Source organism: Neolamprologus brichardi, chromosome 17 (assembly GCF_056152115.1).
Source record: "Neolamprologus brichardi isolate AB-2024 chromosome 17, ASM5615211v1, whole genome shotgun sequence".
NCBI classification, from domain to species: Eukaryota; Metazoa; Chordata; class Actinopteri; order Cichliformes; family Cichlidae; genus Neolamprologus; species Neolamprologus brichardi.
This window is the reverse complement of record NC_142120.1, coordinates 38,252,860-38,277,694: the sequence shown is the minus strand read 5'-3', so window position 1 is coordinate 38,277,694 and position 24,835 is coordinate 38,252,860. Positions and strand designations below refer to the sequence as shown.

The 24,835-nt window shown below is 43.3% G+C and overlaps 1 protein-coding gene across 2 annotated transcripts; it reads left to right on the top strand.

Annotated features, from left to right (window-relative positions):
* Positions 1 to 23,895, top strand: LOC102779909 (NXPE family member 3-like). Of its 2 annotated transcripts, none has more exons than XM_087830771.1 (6): positions 1 to 275; positions 4,533 to 4,985; positions 10,096 to 10,388; positions 10,527 to 10,597; positions 23,043 to 23,249; positions 23,342 to 23,895. In XM_087830771.1, the coding sequence occupies exons 1-6, from the start codon at positions 162 to 164 to the stop codon at positions 23,893 to 23,895; spliced, it is 1,692 nt and encodes a 563-aa protein (XP_087686897.1). In that variant the 5' UTR covers positions 1 to 161. The 2 variants fall into 2 exon arrangements, with proteins under 2 accessions (XP_087686897.1, XP_087686898.1); XM_087830772.1 differs by having other exon boundaries at positions 1 to 279; positions 4,573 to 4,985.
* The last annotated feature ends 940 nt before the right edge of the window (positions 23,896 to 24,835 follow it).

Sequence of the window (24,835 nt, the reverse complement as noted above, 5' to 3'; positions counted from 1 at the left end):
TGCTATGTTTAACTGTGAAAGTAAGATAGTTTCCACATACATAATGCAGAGCACAGTCAAGAAACTGGGATATATTATTTTTTTCACTTCTACATTCACTACCAGGTGAACTGGTCACACAGCACAACGCTGCAACAAGAAATGAGGACTGTTTTCCAATCATGAAGTTCCTACTTTATAAACACTCCACCTGCCTTCCGAAGCCTGGTTACATCTTCGTATTCCTCATTGTGTTTGTCTTGATTCTGATTATATACATCGTGGACATTCTGGATGTGAGTTTTTTATTATTATTTGTTTTTGTAATTAATTTACTAGTTAATTTTCTTAATTTTATTTACTTTCTCAAAATCAGAAATGAGAAAAGAAAGAGCAACTAGCACAATTTTTTAAAAAAAGGGGTTGGGTGCATAATTTATTTTACAAAGACTCCTTTTGTAGCTTTGCTTCATTAGTTAATATAACTGAAGTAGAAACTTTAAGCTTTAAAGACTTCAATCCTGAAGTTATGGAGGACCTCGAGTACCAAAATGAATTAACTTAATACATAATTAAATATTTGTGTTAATTAAATAAATATACAAATTATTCATTAGATGTTAATACAAAAATTACTTAAAATTCAATAATAATAATAATAATAATAATAATAATAATAATAATAATAATAATAATAATAAATTTTATTTATAGGCACCTTTAAGACCCTCAAGGTTACCATACAATAGTAAAGAACAGTAGCAGCTATACAATACAATAAAACATGGCAAAATAAAGTTTAGGCATAATGTGAATAACAACAAACCTAAAAAGCATGAAAGTATAAAAGCTGAGCAAGGTAAAAATGGACTAAGACAGAATCAGGTGTATGAAATTTTGAATAGATACAATACAATACAACTTTATTTGTATAGCACATTTAAAACCAGAGGTAGCCAAAGTGCTTCACATAATCCAATAAAATAGTAGTAAAGTACAAAGGCAGATAAGCTCACAGGTGGGAGGCATTGATTAACGATTAAGTACGTAGATAAGCAAGCAAGACTTAATGATTAACACAATAAAACAATATAAGCAAAAGAGAGGAAAGGGGAGGGCAAGAAGGTACACTTAAAAGGCCTGCTCGAGCCAGACACGCAAATGGTATGAGGGAGGTTATTCCAGAGGTTAGGTGCAACTGAAGCAAAGGCACGGTCCCCTCTGGTTTTCAGCCGTGACCCAGGTTGCACCAAGAGCAATTGGTCAGACGATCTCAGTGTTCTACTGGGGGTATACACGCTAAAAAGATCAATAAGGTAGCTAGGTGTGATGTTATTTATGATTTTATAATCAAGCAGTAGGATTTTGAGATCAATGCGGTATTTAATTGGAAGCCAGTGGAGGCCAGTGAGAATTGGGGTGATAGACTCAAACCCTACGAGTACCAGTTAGAAGGCGAGCCGCGGCGTTTTGGACGAGTTGCAATCTATGAAGAAGGGCAGAATGAAGCCCAGTGTATAGGGAGTTGCAATAGTCTAACCTGGATGTGACAAAGGCTTGGATAAGCTTTTCTAGATCCTCATGTGGTAAGTATGTCTTGGCCTTAGAAATTAAACGAAGTTGATAGAAACAAGATTTAATAACAGAGGACACTTGTTTCTCAAACTTAAAGGAGCTGTCCAGGTAAACACCCAAATTACTCGCGGAATAGGAAAGATAATCAACAAAGGGCCCGAGGACACCAGTTAGACGGGCTCTAGTGGTGTGACTGTCAAAGATTACAATTTCCGCTTTCTTGTTATTAAGGATAAGGGAATTGCTCAGCAGCCAGTCTTTAACTTCATTTATACAATCGAAGAAGTGAAGCATCGATGAAGTATCATCCTCAGTCAATTCAAAATAAATATGAATGTCATCCACGTAGCAATGATCAGAGAGTTTGTACTTTTCAATAATACGACCAATGGGTAACATATAAGAGAAAACAGCATAGGACCCAGCACAGACCCCTGAGGGACACCGCAGGTAACGGGGGCAGTGGAAGAGGAGTAGGTACCCATCGTGACAGAGAAGGACCTCTCCGATAAGTAGGATTTAAACCAACTAAGGGCCATACCCGTAATGCCAACCAGATGTTCAAGCCTCATTAAGTGGATATTATGGTCCACCACATCAAAAGCAGGGGACAGGTCCAACAAAACTAAGACCGCGGGGCACCCAGAGTCAGTAATTACAAGAAGATCATTGAAGACCCTCAAGAGTGCCGTTTCCGTAGTTTAAACCCAGACTGGAATTTATCCCAGATGTTATTCGCATTCAGATAGGTCTGAAGTTGTGATAGGACTATCTTCTTGAGGATTTTTGACAGGAACGGAAGTTGCGAGATAGGAGATAGATAATTAGCGAGGTTTGAGTGATCTAGGGAACGCTTTTTAAGAACAGGTTTCACTACGGCATGTTTAAAGGCAGCCGGAACACAACCCAGTGACAAAGAAAGATTGATTAGTGATAATATACAAGGCCCAATTACATTAAATCCCTTCTTAATAATGTGAGATGGGAGAATGTCGTGAACAGAATTTTTTTAAATGGCCAATAATTCCCTTAAGAGTAGGAAGTGACACTGGTTCGAACTGAGCAAGTGTCATAGAGCAGCGTAAATCAGGGGCTTGGCACATCACTGGAGCTTTTAAGGCTCTTAAGGTAGAAATTTTATCAGTGAAGTGATTTAAAAACTGCTCACAAAGATGAACAGTGGGTTTTGAGATGTGATTTAAAAGTGATGAGAGAGTCCGGAGATCTGGTGGAAGTGCATCCAAAGTCTAGAACGGCTAAAGGCTCTGAGTCCCATGGCAGTCAAGCAACCAGGTGGACCAGACAGAAGGGAAGCTGAAGCAGAGCGGAGTGTACGAGGAGGCAAGTATGTATGGAGAAGATCAGATAAATATGGAGGAGAGAAATTGACACGGAGGTGAACTGGAAGCCAGTCGAGCTGTTTATGAACAGGTGTTATATGTTCAGTGGATCTCATTCTGGAAACAACAAGTGCAGCTGTGTTTTGAACTAGCTGCAATTTATGGAGCGCTTTATGAGGTAGACCATAGAGAAGAGAATTACTGTACCTTCCGTTTCTATTGCTCACCAATTTTTTAATAAATGGCTCACGTTTTGTTTCCATGTGTCTGTTTTTGGTCCACAATCCAACCTCCACACAGTCTGCAAACACAGACTCTGACGGTTGATTCAAGTTTCTGTAATAATGCATTGTAAGTAATGATGTACTGTATGTGCAGCCATACTATGATTCATATCAAATCAAGGGAGGTTGAAACACATCTGTTGATCACTTTTTGAAGTATATTTGTAGTGAGCAGCCACCTATAATTCTATATACTTAAACATTACTGTTATGGCTGTGCTGTGTGGCAGGCAGGCAGGAAAAAGGACCCAAATTGCATGACTCTCAAAATGGGACTGGAACTCAAAATGCAGCTTTATTGCTGGCAAAACCTCCTCATAAAATAAACTCACAAAAGCAACACAAAACAAAACTCAGAACAGAGGCGCTGGAAGCCTCGACATAACAAACACACAGCATGTTGAGGGTACGACACGACAGAGAGCAAAGGAAAACACAGGGCTTATATACACAGGGGAGTGATCAGAATGGGAAACAGGAGTGAGACACAGCTGGGAGAGTTGAGGGCTAACAAGACAGGGGCAGGTGAAACTGAATACACAGACATGGGACTTGGACTACCAAAATAAAACAGGAAATACGAAACAAATCACAAAAACGCAAACTTGACACTGAGAGACAGACTGAAAGAATATAACACATGAAACAGAGAAGACAGTGACTTAAACTAGAGGCCAGAACAACAGATAACGTCAAAAGAACACAACCAAGAATAACCCTCAATACAAAATCAAACCAGCACATCTCAAAAATCTGATCAAATCATAATTTAGAAAAAACCCAAAACAGAAACAGAAAATACTGGGTCAAAATGACCCAGAGCCGTGAAAATTAGATTGTTTACTTTTAGTTGATAACTACTTTGTAAGTGTACAGCATGCTTGCCTTACTGATAAAAATATTTGCTGAAAAAATTTATTAATCAAATATATATATATATATATATATATATATATATATATATATATATATATATATATATAACTTCCCACTTTTAGTGTACCTCATTCTCTCTTCTGTAGCTCGGCATTAGCTGTGCTGTTGTTTGGTTTTAGGCAGCTGGTTAAGAGGAAAACTCAAAGTGATAGATCAAGGCAGCAGTCTTTACTCTTTTTGAAATTGGATAATGGATCAAGCAAGGCTAAAAATGCACAGAACAGTATTATACGTATTCATTCCATGATTATTCTATTGAAAAACAAGCTGGCAGACAAACTGCATTAACCTATGAAAAACAATGAAAGAAGGGATACCCGCATAAAAATAACCTTTCATCATATTATGTTAAAAACTAAAGCTGAATTATGAATGAGTATATTTGCTATTTTTTGTATTTGCCACACACATTTTTCAGTTTTGGGATAAACTGGACATTACCATCATCATCCCAGGAGCTGCCACTGTCACCCAACCTGCTGACATGTATTCTAACTTCTGCAAGTTAAAACCACTGTCCCCTGAGGAAGCTCTGGAAGAACACCTTGTACTAGAGTCCATCGCTTGGCCTAAAACTCCACCATTACCATCTCCTCTTTCTCTGAACAACACCAGTGATCCAGCCCATAGCACCTTCACCATTCTCCCAAGGAAGAGGGGAGAACAGTGGTACATAGGTGATAAACTGGAGGTTATCATAAAAATGTATGACTTCCAAGGCCATCCAAAGAAGTCCGGCGGAGATGTCTTACTAGCCCGGCTGCACAACTTGACTCTTGGTGCAGGTGTGGCAGGGCATATAACAGATTATCTCAATGGCACCTACTCTGCTGTATTCTCTTTACTCTGGGAAGGAAGTGCACAGGTTCAGGTAATGCTAACACTCATGTTGAATGTGATTGTAGGCACCTATTTATGTCTGTGAAGGTTCTCAGTCATCCAGGTCATCGTAGTCTAAGGAGCTTGGAAAGAAAAGCGTCTGGACTTCTTTAAGTTGCTTGAAGACATTTTACCTCTCATCCGAGAAGCTTCTTTTGTTCCAGGGTGAAATGGTGAAGCGTCCCAGATTTAAACCCCATGGGAGTATCCGCCCAAAGTGGGACAAAAGGACCCCCGATGATCCTCTACCTAATCACATGAGCCAAGGTGTGAAAACGGGTGTGAGTCACAATCAGCCAGGGTTTCGGGTGAGCTCATTGTGAAACCTGGCCCCACCTTATCATGTGATTTCCTGAGGTCAGATGGCCCAGGATGTGAGTGGGCATTAAGGCGTCTGGGGAGGGAACTCAAAACTGGATTATAGATGGCAGAGAGTTGGTGTCGTAAACCACCGCCTCTATTCAAAGATGGTCGCTCACAGTGGACATAGATGCTTCTTTCACTCATCTTTCAAACCATCTGAAGGTTCTCAGTCACAGACATATTGCCTGTTTATTGGTCATAATATTGACATATTGGTCATCCATCCTTTTGTCCCGCTTTGGGCGGATACACCCACAGGGTTTAAATCTGGGACTCCCCACCATTTGACCCTGGAACTGAAGAAGCTTCTCAGATGAGAGGTCAAATGTCTTCAAGCAACTTAAAGTCCAGGCGCTTTTCTTTCCAAGCTCCTTAGACTAGGGACCTCTTTCTTTCACTGTCTGTCCTTTTTTCAATCACTGGAAAATTTATCAAGGTTAAAGTCAAGGTCAAGCTTATAAAGTTTATTCAAGCTTATTTACACAGTGCTTAACAATGTGTTACGGCCCTAGCTGGGCCTCCTGAAACTGGCCTTGTGTGGGTGTGGTGTTTTCTCTCCGCCTCTCCCTCTCTTACTCCACCCCTCTGTCTCTCACTCTCCTCTCTCCCCAGGACACAATGCAACTAAAATAAATACAATGCAAAACAATGCTGCCGTAAAATATTGAAAAATAAATAAATAAAATAAGTCAATAAAAACAACAAAAACAACAACTAAGGCTGTTAAACCGAAAATGTTTAGGTTAAAGTGTGTTAAGCCAGACCATAAACGCTCCTTCCCTTCAGTGCCAGTTAGCAGACAAGCAGCTGCATTTTGGACCAACTGGAGATGATAAAGAGAGGCCTGGTCCAAACCAAAGAACAGACAATTGCAGTAGTCCAGTCTGTAAGTAATGAACAAATGAATAACACATTCAAAGATATTAGCTGGAAGGTATGGCTTAACCTTGGCTAGCTGTGTCAGTTTTGGCCGGTGGTCACGGGTCACTTCCAATAAAATGGCACAAGACTGAAGTAAAATGTAACATCAAATAGAAGACTTTATTAAAGAGAACACATGTTGACACACCAACACACAGCAAAGACTCCAGCCCCTCTAAAAGCAACTGGCTTCCTTCGAGCACTGGTACGGAGTCAGAGGGAATACCGAGAGTGGAGCCTGATGTGTTTCACCGAATCATGGATGCACCAGGACATTCCCGACGAGAATGCTTCCGTGGAAGGCTTCCACATCGGGCGGACAGGGACAACATCGCTAGCGGTAAGCGGAAAGCAGGTGGGCTTGCTGTTTTAGTTAACAGCCGGTGGTGTAACCCTGCCAACATAACAGTCAAAGAAAGGATTTGTTGCCCGGACATTGAACTGTGTGCTGTTGGACTCAGGCCGTATTATTTACCCAGGGAATTCTCTCACGTCATCTTGGCGGCTGTTTATGTTCCTCCCTCTGCTAACCCCACAGCTGCATGTGACACTACCCACTCTGCCATAGCCCGGTTACAGACTCAGCACCCGAGTGCCTTTATTGTGATCTCGGGTGACTTCAACCATGTATCACTGGACAATACACCAACATTCAGACAATATGTGGACTGTCCGACCAGGGGAGAGAAAATTCTAGACCTACTGTATGCTAATGTCAAGATGCATACAGCTCCTCCTCCCTCCCCCCACTTGGTAGGTCAGATCATAACCTGATTCACCCCCCGCTATGTGCCAATTGTGAGGAGGGAACCTGTGACCACGAGTCAAAAACTTACTGAGTGTATCGCAAACTACATAACCTTCTGCACCGACTCCATTGTTCCAGCTCAGACTGTTCATTGTTACCCAAATAACAAGCCGTGGGTGACTAAGGACATCAAAGCCCTCCTCAATGACAAGAGGGCTTTCAGAGGGGGCAATAAAGAGGAGGTGAGGAAGGTCCAGGTGTTACTAAAGGACAAGATCAGGGAGGCTAAGGACAATTACAGGAGGAAGCTGGAAACTCCAGCAGAACAGCATGAGAGAGGTGTGGAGGGGCATGAAGACCATCACTGGATTCAGGCCAACCAACAGCAGGGGAGCTGAGGGAGGTGAGAACAGAGCTAACGAGTCGAATCTGTTTTTCAATAGATTCGACACCACAGTGTCTGCTCCCACCCCCACAACCTCACCTGTGGTCAGCCTGGAATCCAGAGCCACACCACTGTGCCAGCCTCTCTCTTCATGGCACTGTTGCCTCCTGGGAGACTCCTGACACCCCTCCCCCACCCATCACCTTCACTCAATACCAGGTTCAGATGCAAATGAGGAGACTTTACTCAGGCAAGTCTGCTGGACCAGACAGAGTGAGTCCCCTCGTCCTCAAGACCTGTGCCCCCCAGCTGTGTGGAGTCTTTCATAAACTGTTTAGGCTGAGTCTGAGTCTGCAGAGGGTACCAGTGATGTGGAAGACATCATGCCTCGTCCCTGTACCAAAGACGCCACGTCCCAGTGGCCCCCAGGATTACAGGCCCATGGCCTCCCACATCATGAAGACCCTGGAAAGGCTCATCCTGGACCAGCTGTGACCCATAGTAAGACCACATCTGGATCCCCTTCAGTTCGCTTATCAGCCTTGTCTCGGAACTGAGGACACCATCATCTATCTGCTCAATCGTGTCTACACCCATCTGGACCAGCACTGTGAGGGTCATGTTTTTTTTTTACTTTTCTAGTGCTTTCATCAGGCCGACCCTCCTGGGTGATAAGTTAGCAGCGATGCAGGTGGATGCTTCTCTGGTGTCCTGGATTGTTAATTACCTGACAGGAAGAGCACAATATGTACGTCTCCCACAGTGTGTGTCTGACAAGGTAATCAGCAACACAGGGGCACCACAGGGGACTGTCCTCTCCCCCTTCCTCTTCACCCTCTACACCACAGACTTCAGCCACTGCACGAGCGGTGCGAGAGGCTGCTCGAGCCAGGAGCGGCGGCGGCGGCGGCGACGACGACGACGACGACGACGACGACGACGACGGAGGAGCCGCGCAAGGGGCTGCTCGAGAGGCTGTTTGAGAGGCTGCTCGAGCCGGGAGCAGCGGTGGCGGTGGTGGTGACGACGACGATGACGGAGGAGCCGCGCGAGGGGCTGCTCGAGGCAGCAGCAGCAGCAGCGGCGGCGCGTGAGCCGTGCCAGCTGGCAGAGGCAGTGGCAGAGAAGCCGTGGGATAAGTCGGAGGTGCCTGTGCTAGGGGAGTCCACGCCACCGAAGCCCGAGGTCGGCGGGCTGAGCAGAGCGGCCTCACCTCCACCAGAGGCCAGTGTGTGGTGTAGTCCGGCATGCTGGACTCCTGCCCAGCTGCCCATGAGCCCCGGCTCAATGCCACGCCGGCTGCGCCGCTGCTTGCCACTGTCATGGTTCTCAAGATCTGGAGAAGTCGTGGTGTGTGTGTTTTTTGTCTTTGCCTGTCCCACCAGGGCGGAACTGCACCTTGATTCCCCGCCTCTGAACCCGCCCTGAACACACACCTGTGGCTCATTCACACTGATCCTGGCAGACTACTTAAGATGGCAAGAGAGGCTGCTTCCTCGCTGGATCGTCACACTACCTAGTGTCAGTGTAGCCTAGCCTTTGGAAGTATTTCTTGTGATCATGTAGCGTTTCCTCCTAACGTTGTTTTTCTCTGTACAGGCCTTCTAGATTCCCTGCCCGTCTTCCCTGCCATCTGGATTTCTGTGGATGTGTGTGAGTGAGCGTGAGCATTTTGGAGTGGACATTCAGAGTGAGTTGTGGATTAAGTTGAAGAGGAGCATATGTACCCCGCCTTGGACCTCCCCCTCGGACCCCCCTCCACCCCCTGGAGCCCCGTGTTATCTGTCTCACTGTATATATGTTGATATTCTCACTTGGTGCCGCACTGAAAATAAACCCTCACCTTCTCTCTAAACTTCAGAGTCCTGCAAGTGAGTCCTCTGCCTAATAATCTGTGACAACCACATGGGTGGCCTCCGGTCTAGCTCCGTGGGCGACCCTCGGACCCACTTGATCACCGGCGCCGCTGGATGCATGGGCGGCCACCAGAACAGACACCTCCCTGTCGCTTGGCCAGGGCCCGGGGGCGCCGACGGTCCAGGCTGATCCCCTCTCCCACTTGCGGTGGGTGGAGTAGGTTTGGCCGGCTGGCTCCCCGGCCTCAGTCGGGCGATGGGGGTATGTGGTGGGGCGTGGCCTGCGGTGCTGTGCAGGGAGGGCGGACGCACCTGCACAGCATCCTTAATCACTCCCGCCCAGTTAAAAACACAGGAACTCAGGGTTTGGAGTGTGGTGTGTTGTGATGTAAATAAAATGGCTCAAAACACTGATCACTGGACCCGCCGTGCCTTATTCACACCACACTGGCATCATTGCACAGGCTGCCAGTTAGTTTTAGAATTAATTTTAAGATTTTATTATTTGTTTTTAAGGCTTTGCATGGATTAGCACCCTCATAGCTTTCTGATCGTTTAAATTGGTACACTTGGTACAATTTTATGATTCTTTTTCTTATCATGTCTCCCTATGTTTTTATTTTTTAATTATCTTAATTGTACAGCAATTGTGATATAATTGTGATATATAAATACATTTGACTTTGATTTTGTCATTGTCTTCATGCTTGCATGCATGTAATCTGAATGAATTACTTACCATCAGAAAGAAAGTCTGTTCTAAAAGGTTGTTGTCATTATACATATTTATGTGATACTGTTTCAACACTCTGATTCTTTGTCCTACCAGGTGATATTGGTTCATCCCAGTGAGGCAGTCACAGAGCTGCGCAGGATGAACATAGAGGAACCTGACCGGATCTTCTTCAAGAGCCGGTTCCGCTCAAGCTTGTTCACTAGAACGACCACGTGTAACGTATGTTTACGTCCAACTGAGCAGCCTGTGTGTAACTACACTGACCTCCATACAGGTGAGCCATGGTTCTGCTACAAGCCAACAAATCTGAGTTGTAATGCCAGGATCAGCAACTACAATGGAGGATATAAAAAAAACCTGACAACTATGGAGAAGCTTTTTCAGAGGTGAGCATTATCTGTGGTGTTAAATTTCTGGAGTTACTAAAAATGTATGTACTGTGCATAATACATTTAATTTTCTAGTTTAAAAAGATGTTCTTTCCAAATTTTGTGAAGATGTTAATTGTGTATGCTTTCCTTCAGAGGTGTAAATATGAAAGTCTCCATTCCAACTTCAGGACCAGCCAGCGTCACCATTTTGCCAAAACAGAAAGGTACGCTAACATCTATATCTTCATAATGAAATATTTAAAAAAGGTTATATATGGTGGTGAGATATATCATAAGCAGTTGGCAGGTCAAACATTAATAAATAAATGAAAACTTCACCAACATTTACTAGCATCTTCTTGATATTGGATACTTATAGGATGTGTCAAGGTTATTTTAAGAGTAAGTGATCAGGAGATCTGGAGAACTTTATTGATGCTTTATTGATAACACTAACAGCTAGGGGTGTTCTTATCAATGCATAGTTCAAGATGTGGGTGAAATTAACTTACTGTAGGGGTATGTTATAAAATTACAAAGAAACTTCTGGGAATTGGCAGTACAATGAGGTTTACCTCATTAAAATTAGATTGATCTCTCATCTAGAAGGGCAGATCGTTGGAAGCCAATCAATGACTAGTAATGGGAATTGAAACTAGCACAGTGATTCTGCTATAGAAACATGGACAGGGAGAAACAGAGGTGGCAACCTGACTGCTCATTAGTTTCTTACAAGTTGAAGTTCTGGCTGCTGGGCTGGGGTCAGAATTCACTCAGCTTTAACATCATTCTGAGTTCTTAGTTTAGAGTTTGCATGCTGATTGTGCAGTTTCTACATTGTACTGCTCAAAGTCCCATCAGTAACCTCTCTTGAAGGTAATAAAATAGAGTTGGTTCACACCTATAAATATCTGGGAATCTTAATTCATGACTCGCTCACCTTCAAACCACATGTAGAGAATCTTGTGAAAAACCTGAAGTTAAAACTGAGATTTTATTTTCAAAATAAGTTGTGTTTCTCTTTTAATACAAAGAAGCGGCTTGTTGCTGCAACATTCTTGCCTGTGCTGGATTATGGTGATATTCTATATATGAATGCTTCTGCTCAATGTCTTCGAATGGTTGATTCTGTGTATCATGCTTCTCTGAGGTTCATCACTAACCGTAAATCTCAGACTCACCACTGTGAGTTATACTCTCAGGTAGGACGGCCTGCTTTGGTAAGTCGGAGGAACTCTCCTTTATACAGTTTTATATAGAAGGCAATACTGGGGTTGCTGCCTTCTTATCTATGTTCCCTGCTTGTAATGAAACATGCTGGTCGGTATTCTCTTCGTCCGCATGGTTACTTGTTGCTTTCTGTTCCATTTGCCCGAACTGAACTTGGTAAAAGAGCTTTTGTCCATTTAGCACCCTCGGCTTGGAACAAACTGCAGAAGGAAAATGACTGAATTCATTTCATTAAGTGCTTTTAAATCTAAACTACGAATCCTTGAGGCCAAGTCCATAACATGCAACTGTTTCAATTAGATTGACTGTCATTTTAACTGATTTATTTTTATTTGAATTTAATTTTATTTAATTTTATTTGTATTCTTTCACTTATTGTTGCATGTGTGTTTTGCTGCCTGTGTTTGAGTAATTTCTGTAACTGTGAGACACCTGCTGCTGCCTATCTTGGCCAGGTCTCCCTTGAAAAAGAGGTTTTTAATCTCAGATTAAAGGATAAAGGTTAATAAATAAATAAAGTAATAAAGGTAATAGCTATATCCACACTGCAGATGGTGTTGCTATTTTCCTCCTCCAACATTGCGAACTGAAATCAGCTGACTGTAGCGCAAGTGCAACTGAAACCAATAAGCAGGATCGACAAGCAGAATTACAATTCCAAGGAACTGGACTATTGGAAACCAGTTCTGTATGCGATACCCAGTAATGTGTGTTCACATTTGTATGAATTCATTTATATTTAAGTTGTTTTACTGTAAATGTAAGTGATATTTTCATTTGAAAATGCCCTAAATTAAAGAATTTCAACTAGAGATCTAGTATCTGGCCCTTGTAGTATATTTAAAATTTAAAGAGACAGTTTAACCTCGGGAACCCAGAAGGTCCCAAGGCAACAGGTGATATAGCAATATCATATATAAATTATTTTCAACAACTTCAGACCTAACCATAGATATAAAGTTTTTCATTATTTTCTAAATATTTTTATGTTTTTATGCCCTTATTGTCATAAAGACCCCTGTTTTTTTTGTTTTTGTCTGCAATATTTTCCAAAAATTAGTTGCAAAATAACATATTTGGCATGAGGGTAGTACAGCCTTGAATAGGTCAAAAATTGATAACAACATTGATTTTGATGCATACTCACACTGAACAAAGATGAAACAACAAACTGAACAAAGATGTAATTGACATTTTATAACATGAACCACGAAGCGTTTTCAGATGGATTTTGCAGACAGGAGCACCACATTTGCAGCAGTTGGTTAAGATTGTGCTGCGCTGTTTGCACGATGCACACTGCTTCCGCTTTTTGGTCCACAGCAGTGAAGAGGACAAAAGCGTTGTAGCACTTTATCAGTCATGTGAATCATGTGATAGAGCAGACACATGGGCCACCTACATGTCTGCCAATGGCAGGAGTGGGTGCCACAAACCTGCAAAAACAAAAAAGAAATGATCAGATGACATGAATAGATTTATACAGCCATAGACAAGAGATTCTGTCTGCCTATGGGCATCAAACTGATAACTGATGGGACTTTATCAGTTATAACAATGAGTAACAGTAAATAATTTGGCAAACAATAATGTATAATTGTGCTTACCTGTTTCAGATTATCCACAGCCCCTTTTCACTTGTTGTAGTCCAGCATGATCTGGGGCTTTTCTTGCCAGAGTCCTGAACTTGTGTCTCATGATGCCTAGTGCTAAACACGAAAATATTTTTTGATTTCTTTGGCACGTAGGATACCACTGCCCTGTTGCAACTGAAAGCAAAGACGGAGGACAGTACTTCTCTGTGTTGAATCATCAGCAGCTGTGGGGCAGCCCAGGCTTGTTCAACCTCAGAGTCCCCACCAGGGCCATCCTTTTATAGGAGCCAGCTTGTCCCCCCTGCAGTGACCTGGGCAGGAAAGAGAATCGTCAAATCTTAGGGAGAGATTAATTTGCAGGAATGTTTTTTTGTGACATTGTGACAGGAGAAACAATACATCCTTTCACCCTATTCCACAGGCTCTTTGTAGCTTCATGTTGAGACAACCCTGCAGGTTAGTAAAATTCAGGATTAGCTGCATAATGTCCTCCGCAAAAAAAGATCAAAAGTGCTCACAGGGCTGCTCCTCCTGGCAATTGTATAATGGGTTGGTCCTGGGGTTAAAATGAGAGGAAGAGAAAGTGGCAGGGCCTCTTCATGCTTCATTATAGCACTGCTAGTGCTATCTTTTATGCTTTCGGAAGAACGCAAAGCTGCAGCCTCCTCTAAATTGAGTGTACGTTTCATGGTGTCTGTGCAGAAATGACCAGTAAGACCAGGCTGCAAACTATTCTCACAGACTTCAAAGGTGTATCTGATTAAACATGCTATACCATGCATCCAATAAGAGAGGGGTGGCTCTCTTTTGATCAAGAAAAAACATAAACACAGCCCTTTTGGCCTTTGATAATCACACACACACACACACAATATATATATTCTCAGTCACATTTGCACCTAATATCAATTCCAGTACATCAAGACTAATGTGGTGGTTAGCTGTTTTATTGTCATGCATTTAAGTCATGCATGCAGGGTAAGATAACCAGGTCCTGCCTTCAAGACCAGGCCTCCACTGAAAATGTCTAAGGTGGAGCTCTGCCTATATCTGGTGATGAGAGTGCTCATTTCATCCAAAACCTATTTTTCTTTTATTCTGAAGGGAGAGGCTTAGATCCATTAGGTATTCATGGGGAAAGCGTTATAACATGTCAGGATTACAGTATATCTGAAATATATGATTATAATGGGACTCAATGGGCACAAAAAAGGTACGAGGGCAAACAGTGTTGGCATATATGCCAATCTCCCTTTTTTTATACACTACACCATAGAGGGATCATTGAATTTTAAAAATAATCCTAAAAAACACATCCTGGCCAAGTTTAATACAACTAGTCTTTAAAATGACTGATTGAGAATCAAAAATAAAAAAAATGAGCAAAATCCACATTAGGATAACTAGGAGGGCTAGTCAGGGACAATGTAGCTGTTGCTTGATTTTTATACCAGTAGGTGTCAGTGTGAGACCATGAGTTCGCCTGTTGTTAGCAGCCAGAAGCACACACTATTTTCTCATAATCGCGGAGTATTCAGGAACGACAAGTCTCTCTGTCTAATCACTCCTTTCCTGTTTACAGGTTTGTATTGTGTCCAAAATAGAACATAAAAGTGTGTATATATATGTTGTGTTAGGGTTAGGGGTTAGACTGCACTCAGACCAAAGGGGGCTGAATAATTACGTACACTCCATTTTCAGTTATTTATTTGTAAAAAATGTTTGGAATCATGTATGATTTTCATTCCAGTTCTCACGTGTGCACCACTTTGTGTTGGTCTTTCACGTGGAATTCCAATAACATTGATTCATGTTTGTGGCTCTAATGTGACAAAATATGGAAAAGTTCAAGGGGGCCGAATACTTTGGCAAGCTATTGTATAATGTCTCCAGCGTGTCCTGGGTCTGCCCCGGGGCTGCCTCCGGTGGGAGAAGCCCGGAACACCTCACCCAGGAGGCACCGAGGAGGCATCCTTGTCAGATGCCCGAGCCACCTCAAACACCACAACAGACCGGTGCAGCGTCTACATCACTGCAGCCGCAGCACCAATCTCCGGCTCCCTTCTCCCAACACTCGTGAAAAAGTCCTCCACTTGGGGCAGGAACTCATCCCCAACCCGGAGTGGGTACTCCACCCTTTTCTGACTGAGAACCCTGGCCTCAGATTTGAAGGTGCTGATCATCATTCCTGCTGCTTCACACTCGGCTGCGAACCGCTCCAGTGCGAGCTGGAGGCCATAAGCCGATGAAGCCAACAGAACCACATCATCCGTGAAAAGCAGAGATCAGATTCTGAGGCCACCGAAGTGAAAGCCCTCCACCACTTGGCTGCACCTAGAAATCCTGTCCATAAAAATTATGAACAGAATCGGTGACAAAGGGCAGCCCTTACAAATATACAATAGGAGTATTTATTAACTTAAAAAAAAGCTTTTGATTCGCTGCAACATTCTGTTTTGATTTCTAAGCTTAATACTTATGGGGTGAGAGGAATTGTCTGTGAAGGTTCTCAGTCATCCAGGTCATCGTAGTCAAAGGAGCTTGCAAAGAAAAGCGTCTGGACTTCTTTAAGTTACTTGAAGACGTTTCACCTCTCATCCGAGAGGCTTCTTCAGTTCTAAGGTCAAATGGTGGAGAGTCCCAGATATAACCCTAGTGGGAGTGTCCCCCCACAGAGGGACAAAAGGACCCCCTGATGATCCTCTAATCGCCTGAGCCAAGGTGTGGAACTGGGTGTGGGTCCCAATCAGCCAGAGTTTCGGGTGGGTTCATTGTGAAACCTGGCCCCACCTTATCATGCGAATTCCTGAGGTCAGATGGCCCAGGGTGTGAGTGGGCGTTAAGGCGTCTGGGAAGGGATCTCAAAACTGGATTATAGATGGCAGAGAGTTGGTGTCGTAAACCACCGCCTCTGTTCAAAGATGGTCGCTCACAGTGGACATAGATGCTTCTTTCACTCGTCTTTCAAACCATCTGTCCTCTCTGTCCAAAATGTGAACATTGGCATCCTCGAAAGAGTGTCCTTTATCCTTAAGATGCAGATGGACAGCTGAATCTTGTCCTGTGGAGGTCGCTCTTCTGTGTTGTGCCATGCGCTTGTGAAGTGGCTGTTTGGTCTCTCCAATGTAGAGGTCTGGGCATTCCTCGCTGCACTGTACGGCATACACCACATTGTTAAGTCTGTGTTTTGGCGTTTTGTCTTTCGGGTGAACCAGTTTTTGTCTGAGTGTGTTGCTGGGTCTGAAGTACACCGGGATGTCATGCTTGGAGAAAACCCTCCTGAGTTTCTCTGATACACCGGCTACATAGGGGATGACAATGTTGTTGCGCCTGTCCTTCTTATCCTCCCTCGCTGGTGTCTGATCTTCTTTTCTGTGCCTCTTTGCTGACTTTAAAAACGCCCATTTAGGATAGCCGCACGTTTTGAGTGCTTCCTTTACATGTGTGTGTTCCTTCTTTTTCCCTTCAGGCTTAGAGGGAACATGTTCTGCCCGGTGGTGTAGGGTCCTAATTACTCCAAGTTTGTGTTCCAGAGGGTGATGGGAGTCAAACAGGAGGTACTGGTCCGTGTGTGTGGGCTTCCGGTAAACTTCGATGTTGAGGTTGCCATTCTCTTCAATGTGCACAGCGCAGTCCAGGAAAGGCAAACAGCCATCCTTCGTGTCTTCCCTGGTGAACTTGATGTTTTTATCCACAGCGTTGATGTGCGCAGTGAAGGATTCCACTTCTTGTGTCTTGATTTTGACCCAGGTGTCGTCTACATATCTGTACCAGTGGCTGGGTACTCTTCCTTTGAAAGAGCCAAGAGCCTTGCTTTCCACTTCCTCCATGTAAAGGTTGGCTACAATAGGTGACACGGGGGAGCCCATGGCACAGCCATGTTTTTGTCTGTAATAGCCTTCGTTGTATTTGAAATATGTGGTGGTGAGGCAGAGGTCTAACAGTGTGCAAATCTGATCGGGTGTGAAGTTGGTCCTGTCCTCCAAGGAGTTGTCTTCTTGTAGTCGTTTTCTGACAGTCTCCACTGCCTCCGTGGTGGGTATGCAAGTGAAGAGAGAGACTACATCAAAGGACACTATGGTTTCATCTGGATCCAGGGTAAGTTTCTGGACCTTGTCAGTGAAATCGGTGGAGTTCTTGATGTGGTGTGGGGTGTTCCCCACGAGAGGAGCAAGGATGGTAGCAAGGTGTTTTGCAATGTTATAAGTGGCTGAGTTTATGCTACTGACTATGGGTCTGAGTGGGACAGCTTCCTTGTGGATTTTTCGAAGTCCGTAAATGCAGGGTATGGCATCCCCTGGGTAAAGGCGGTGATAAGTAAGGCGGTCAATGATTTTGTCCTTTTCCAAGTCTTGAAGGCAAGCTATAACTTTCTTTTTGTAGCTGCTTGTGGGGTCTCACTTTAAGGCTTCGTAGGTATTGTTGTCACTGAGGAGAGTAGTGATCTTTGTATGGTAATCTGTAGTGTTTAGGACCACGGTGCATCTTCCCTTATCCGCTGGTAAAACAGTGATGTTGTGGTCATTGCTCAGGGAAGCGACGGCCTTCTTTTCCTGTATTGTGAGGTTGGACGGAGGGACTTTGGCACTGGAGAGGGTGGCTGAGACTTTCATCCTGATTTGCTCTGCTTCTGTCTGTGATAATTTATTAATCCGAATGGCAGATTCTGTGGCTGTGATGAGGTCCACTATGGGCAACTGTTGTGGAGAAATGGCAAAATTGAGACCTTTGGCTAATACTCTCTTTTCAGGTTCAGTGAGATTCCTGTCTGAAAAGTTCTTAACCCATTTCTCCTGACTGTCTTCAGGTGTGTTTTCTTCTATGGGTTGTGTAGGTTCAGATTCAGAATGAGGAGTGTGTGTTTTTGAAAGCAAGGTGTGAAATTTCCTGCGTTGTCTTTCTTTTCCTTTCGAGTGTTGGGCCCGCTGAGCCTTGTCCACAAACTTGTAAACCTCTTCTAAGATTGGAGAGGGTAGAAGTGTTTCCAGTTCCTGCAGAGTCTGGCTGATCTTGATCTGGAGGGCATCTATAGTGAAATGGACCTGTCTTATCCTTTCACTTAAAAGGTGATTTTGCGCTCTCTGTAGAATCAAGTCTGCTCTGTATCCCCTGACAGTGGATCCAAGGCGCAGGCTCTTGGGAACAACTCTGGTTTGTCTGCATCTTAGGTTGAAACGGAGATGGTTCCTATAATCCGCTAGTTTCCTTGATTCCCTTTCATACTCCCGCACCAGTTGAAGGGTGTTCCTCCCAAAATGTACGGCAATATGTCTGTGAAGGTTCTCAGTCATCCACTGAGATGACTGAGATGTTCTCAGTCATGTTGGATGACTGAGAACCTACACAGACATATTGCCGTACATTTTGGGAGGAACACCCTTCAACTGGTGCGGGAGTATGAAAGGGAATCAAGGAAACTAGCGGATTATAGGAACCATCTCCGTTTCAACCTAAGATGCAGACAAACCAGAGTTGTTCCCAAGAGCCTGCGCCTTGGATCCACTGTCAGGGGATACCTAGCAGACTTGATTCTACAGAGAGCGCAAAATCACCTTTTAAGTGAAAGGATAAGACAGGTCCATTTCACTATAGATGCCCTCCAGATCAAGATCAGCCAGACTCTGCAGGAACTGGAAACACTTCTACCCTCTCCAATCTTAGAAGAGGTTTACAAGTTTGTGGACAAGGCTCAGCGGGCCCAACACTCGAAAGGAAAAGAAAGACAACGCAGGAAATTTCACACCTTGCTTTCAAAAACACACACTCCTCATTCTGAATCTGAACCTACACAACCCATAGAAGAAAACACACCTGAAGACAGTCAGGAGAAATGGGTTAAGAACTTTTCAGACAGGAATCTCACTGAACCTGAAAAGAGAGTATTAGCCAAAGGTCTCAATTTTGCCATTTCTCCACAACAGTTGCCCATAGTGGACCTCATCACAGCCACAGAATCTGCCATTCGGATTAATAAATTATCACAGACAGAAGCAGAGCAAATCAGGATGAAAGTCTCAGCCACCCTCTCCAGTGCCAAAGTCCCTCCGTCCAACCTCACAATACAGGAAAAGAAGGCCGTCGCTTCCCTGAGCAAAGACCACAACATCACTGTTTTACCAGCGGATAAGGGAAGATGCACCGTGGTCTTAAACACTACAGATTACCATACAAAGATCACTACTCTCCTCAGTGACAACAATACCTACGAAGCCTTAAAGTGAGACCCCACAAGCAGCTACAAAAAGAAAGTTATAGCTTGCCTTCAAGACTTGGAAAAGGACAAAATCATTGACCGCCTTACTTATCACCGCCTTTACCCAGGGGATGCCATACCCTGCATTTACGGACTTCGAAAAATCCACAAGGAAGCTGTCCCACTCAGACCCATAGTCAGTAGCATAAACTCAGCCACTTATAACATTGCAAAACACCTTGCTACCATCCTTGCTCCTCTCGTGGGGAACACCCCACACCACATCAAGAACTCCACCGATTTCACTGACAAGGTCCAGAAACTTACCCTGGATCCAGATGAAACCATAGTGTCCTTTGATGTAGTCTCTCTCTTCACTTGCATACCCACCACGGAGGCAGTGGAGACTGTCAGAAAACGACTACAAGAAGACAACTCCTTGGAGGACAGGACCAACTTCACACCCGATCAGATTTGCACACTGTTAGACCTCTGCCTCACCACCACATATTTCAAATACAACGAAGGCTATTACAGACAAAAACATGGCTGTGCCATGGGCTCCCCCGTGTCACCTATTGTAGCCAACCTTTACATGGAGGAAGTGGAAAGCAAGGCTCTTGGCTCTTTCAAAGGAAGAGTACCCAGCCACTGGTACAGATATGTAGACGACACCTGGGTCAAAATCAAGACACAAGAAGTGGAATCCTTCACTGCGCACATCAACGCTGTGGATAAAAACATCAAGTTCACCAGGGAAGACACGAAGGATGGCTGTTTGCCTTTCCTGGACTGCGCTGTGCACATTGAAGAGAATGGCAACCTCAACATCGAAGTTTACCGGAAGCCCACACACACGGACCAGTACCTCCTGTTTGACTCCCATCACCCTCTGGAACACAAACTTGGAGTAATTAGGACCCTACACCACCGGGCAGAACATGTTCCCTCTAAGCCTGAAGGGAAAAAGAAGGAACACACACATGTAAAGGAAGCACTCAAAACGTGCGGCTATCCTAAATGGGCGTTTTTAAAGTCAGCAAAGAGGCACAGAAAAGAAGATCAGACACCAGCGAGGGAGGATAAGAAGGACAGGCGCAACAACATTGTCATCCCCTATGTAGCCGGTGTATCAGAGAAACTCAGGAGGGTTTTCTCCAAGCATGACATCCCGGTGTACTTCAGACCCAGCAACACACTCAGACAAAAACTGGTTCACCCGAAAGACAAAACGCCAAAACACAGACTTAACAATGTGGTGTATGCCGTACAGTGCAGCGAGGAATGCCCAGACCTCTACATTGGAGAGACCAAACAGCCACTTCACAAGCGCATGGCACAACACAGAAGAGCGACCTCCACAGGACAAGATTCAGCTGTCCATCTGCATCTTAAGGATAAAGGACACTCTTTCGAGGATGCCAATGTTCACATTTTGGACAGAGAGGACAGATGGTTTGAAAGAGGAGTGAAAGAAGCCATCTATGTCCACTGTGAGCGACCATCTTTGAACAGAGGCGGTGGTTTACGACACCAACTCTCTGCCATCTATAATCCAGTTTTGAGATCCCTTCCCAGACGCCTTAACGCCCACTCACACCCTGGGCCATCTGACCTCAGGAATTCGCATGATAAGGTGGGGCCAGGTTTCACAATGAACCCACCCGAAACTCTGGCTGATTGGGACCCACACCCAGTTCCACACCTTGGCTCAGGCGATTAGAGGATCATCAGGGGGTCCTTTTGTCCCTCTGTGGGGGGACACTCCCACTAGGGTTATATCTGGGACTCTCCACCATTTGACCTTAGAACTGAAGAAGCCTCTCGGATGAGAGGTGAAACGTCTTCAAGTAACTTAAAGAAGTCCAGACGCTTTTCTTTGCAAGCTCCTTTGACTACGGTGAGAGGAATTGCATTAAACTGGTTAAGTAGTTATCTAGAAAATAGGACCCAGTATGTGCATTATTTAGACAATTCCTCTGAAAGACTGAAAATTGAATGTGGGGTTCCTCAAGGTTCTGTTTTGGGACCAAAACTTTTTAATTTATATATAAATGATATTTGTGATGTGTCCAAAATGTTAAATTTCGTTTTGTTTGCAGATGATACAAATTTTTATTGTGCTGGGGATAAATTGAAAGAATTGGCTGAATTAATGGTTTCTGAAATGGAAAAACTAAAAAAATGGTTTGAGGTAAACAAATAATCTTTGAACTTGACAAACACAAAATTTATGATTTTTGGAAATCAGGTAAAAGAGGATGAAGTAATTCTGTCCATTGATGGAGTTTTGATTGACAGAGTTACTGAACTCCGTTTTTTGGGGGTAGTATTGGATGATAAATTAAAATGGAAATCTCATATTGAACATGTTAGAAAAAAGATGGTTAAAAATATTTATATTCTGGGTAATGTCAGAGATATATTAGATTATAAGGCAATGCGTATTTTATATTTCTCACTAATTTCCCCCTATCTCAGTTATTGTGCTGAGGTGTGGGGGAATACATATGCGACTAATATACATCCTCTATACTTGCTACAGAAGAAAGTGGTACGAATGGTTCATATTGTTAAATATAGAGAACATACAAATAATCTGTTTATAAAATTGAAATTGTTAAAATTTGAAGACTTAGTGAAAATACAGACATTATTATTCATGTTCAAGGCAAGAAATAATACATTACCTCTTAAGTTACAAAGTTACAAAGACTTTAAGCACCAGTTTGGACCACACAAAGACAAATGTGTCCGACAGTTAAGGGTATAAGAATCTCTTCAAGATAATCTCAAGAGCTGTACAAACATACACCGTTTTAAATGTGTTACATACTTAACAGGATAAATCAATATGAAGAACATGAAAGTAATTTGGGCTAAATGTGGAAGGAGAACATTTCATTGCTATTTAATGCTGCATATTGTTGATTATACTGATTTGTTGTTTAGTTTTGCATTGTTACACAAAGATACATGTTAGAGGGTTTTTTGGGCGGGTTGTTGGCGCCCTCTTGTAAGAATAATTGGATTGCAGATAGGGGGCAGGTGCTAACAAGAATTTATTCTTCTTCCTGCTCCTTTTCACCCACGGGTGCAGTGTTATATTAATGGGAAGTAGGATCTGTGTGTAGGAAACGAAACACTGTTGAACCACGTGTGAAATAAATAAAGAAATGAAATGAAAGAAATGAACTTTTGATTACGTCACACCTGCCATACAACAGCAGAACTGGTGCAATGCTGTGTCAAGCTTTCCAAGTGTAAAGTTTCTTTGTTAAGCTTCTTTCAGCTTTTGAAATTTTGTACATTCATGCATTTAACAAGTTTAACTTAAACACAACAAAATTATTCTCCCCTGCTAATTTGTGCTGTAGGTTTTATTTGTTCAACTTAATTGTATATGTAATGTTAAGTACATTTATATTGATCTGTTGGAGAATGCAAACAGTAGATGTAAAAACCCATTTATTTGAGTAAGAGTAGAACCATCGACCAGATGTTTTATAAAATCAAAATTAGAAAAATAAAGCAATACATTTGTAAGAATTTGACTTGGGTTTGAATGCTACAGACAGCTTAAAGAAAGGCTTTGTTTTGGTCTTTTCATCAAGTTAAAAACACACAATTATTTGTTTTCCTGCTAACCAGGTCAGTCAGAGGTGAGCAGCAGCAGTGGGGAGTCTGAACCCTCTGGCTATTACTACCAGGGTGTGTGGCGAGCACTAGATGGTTCCACAATTCACCAGTTCAACACTTCCTCAGCCATCACTCAGTGTCTGAAAGGAAAGGTGGTCCATATGTATGGAGACTCCACAATGAGGCAGTGGTTTGAGTACCTTAATGCATCACTACCAGGTAGCTCTGCAAACCCTTCTGTACACCAACATTATGATGTTCACCCCATTTTATTCATGTAGCTGAACTTATTCCCTTTGGAATTCTTTTAGATCTAAAGGAGTTTAACCTGCATAACCCCAAGTCTATCGGACCTTTAATGGCGCTGGACTATGCAAACAATATCTTTGTGACGCACCGCGCCCACGGTCCTCCCCTGCGTACTGTCAGTGTCCCCTCCATGGAGCTGCATTATATTGCCAATGAGCTGGACAATGTGGTTGGAGGTAGTAACACTGTAGTAGTTTTTGGCATCTGGGCACACTTTGACAATTTCCCTATTGAGTTCTACATCCGCAGACTGATGTCCATTCGCAGGGCGGTGGTAAGGCTACTGTCCAGGGCTCCAGGCACTGTGGTTGTCATTCGGACTGGAAATCCCAAATCTTTTACACCCTCTGGTGCATTTGTCAACAGCGACTGGTACACTTTTCAGCGGCTAAAGGCACTCAGGGCTGTGTTCAAAGGCTTCAATGTCCATCTGGTCGATGCCTGGGAGATGGTTCTGGCCCACCACCTGCCACACAACATGCACCCACAACCTCCAATCATCAAGAACATGATTAATGTTCTTTTATCCTACATATGTCCTCAAAAGGTTGGATAGATGTGTTTCAGCAGCCTATGCAGACACATCTTATCTATAATATATAAGCTTCAAATTAATAGGAGCAGACTATGGAAGCACATAATCTTAATAACTTTTTTGTTATGACAACAATAATTCATTTGAAACATGAGGGGGGGATGCAAAGCTGACATATTCCAATGTCTTCTTAAGAGAGGAAGCACCTGACAAATTATGCTGTCTCTAAGTTTGATTTTATGTAATTATATTTGAGCAGGTCAAGTAATTACATCAGTCAGTCTTTCACAGGCTGTGAGCAATCAACATAACTCTAGTGCTGTCCATCTAGCTGGTTATTATAGTTAACTGCAAGCCTTCAATTTGTTTCTTCATTTTGCAAAATCTTGTAATTCCTTGTTTGAAAATACCGTGCACACTTTCTTGTTTTGTTTTTACATTGCAGATTGCTTGGAAAACCAAAGGGAAGTTTTTTCCCATTCACTGAACTAGCTCATTTGTATCTGAGAAGGGTCCTGTGACTGTGGTGCATCAATAATTTGTGGGGTTTGATTTGAGTTAATGAATTAAAAAGTATACATATATACACTGATTATTGTTTCACTATATTGTCACTTATTGGTAGACCTGAAGTTAAATAAATAAAAATGCAGTAGCTGCTACCCACTCTGGAGCAGAGGCCCTGGTGGACCGAGCCCCGGCTACCAAGACTGGCAGTTAGGACATGGAATGCCACCTCTCTCATAGGAAAGGAGCCTGAGTATTCTATTATCACCTCGGCTTGCTGCCTGTACGTTGGGGTTCTTCCCAGAGGATGAGAGGGTTTGTTCCCTGCACCTTCAGGTTGAGGAATGGGTCCTGACTGTCATTTGCACTTATGCGCCAAGTGGCAGCTCAGAGTACCCAGCCTTTTTAGAGTCCCTGGGAGGGGTGCTGGAAGGTGCTCCGCCTGGAGACTCTG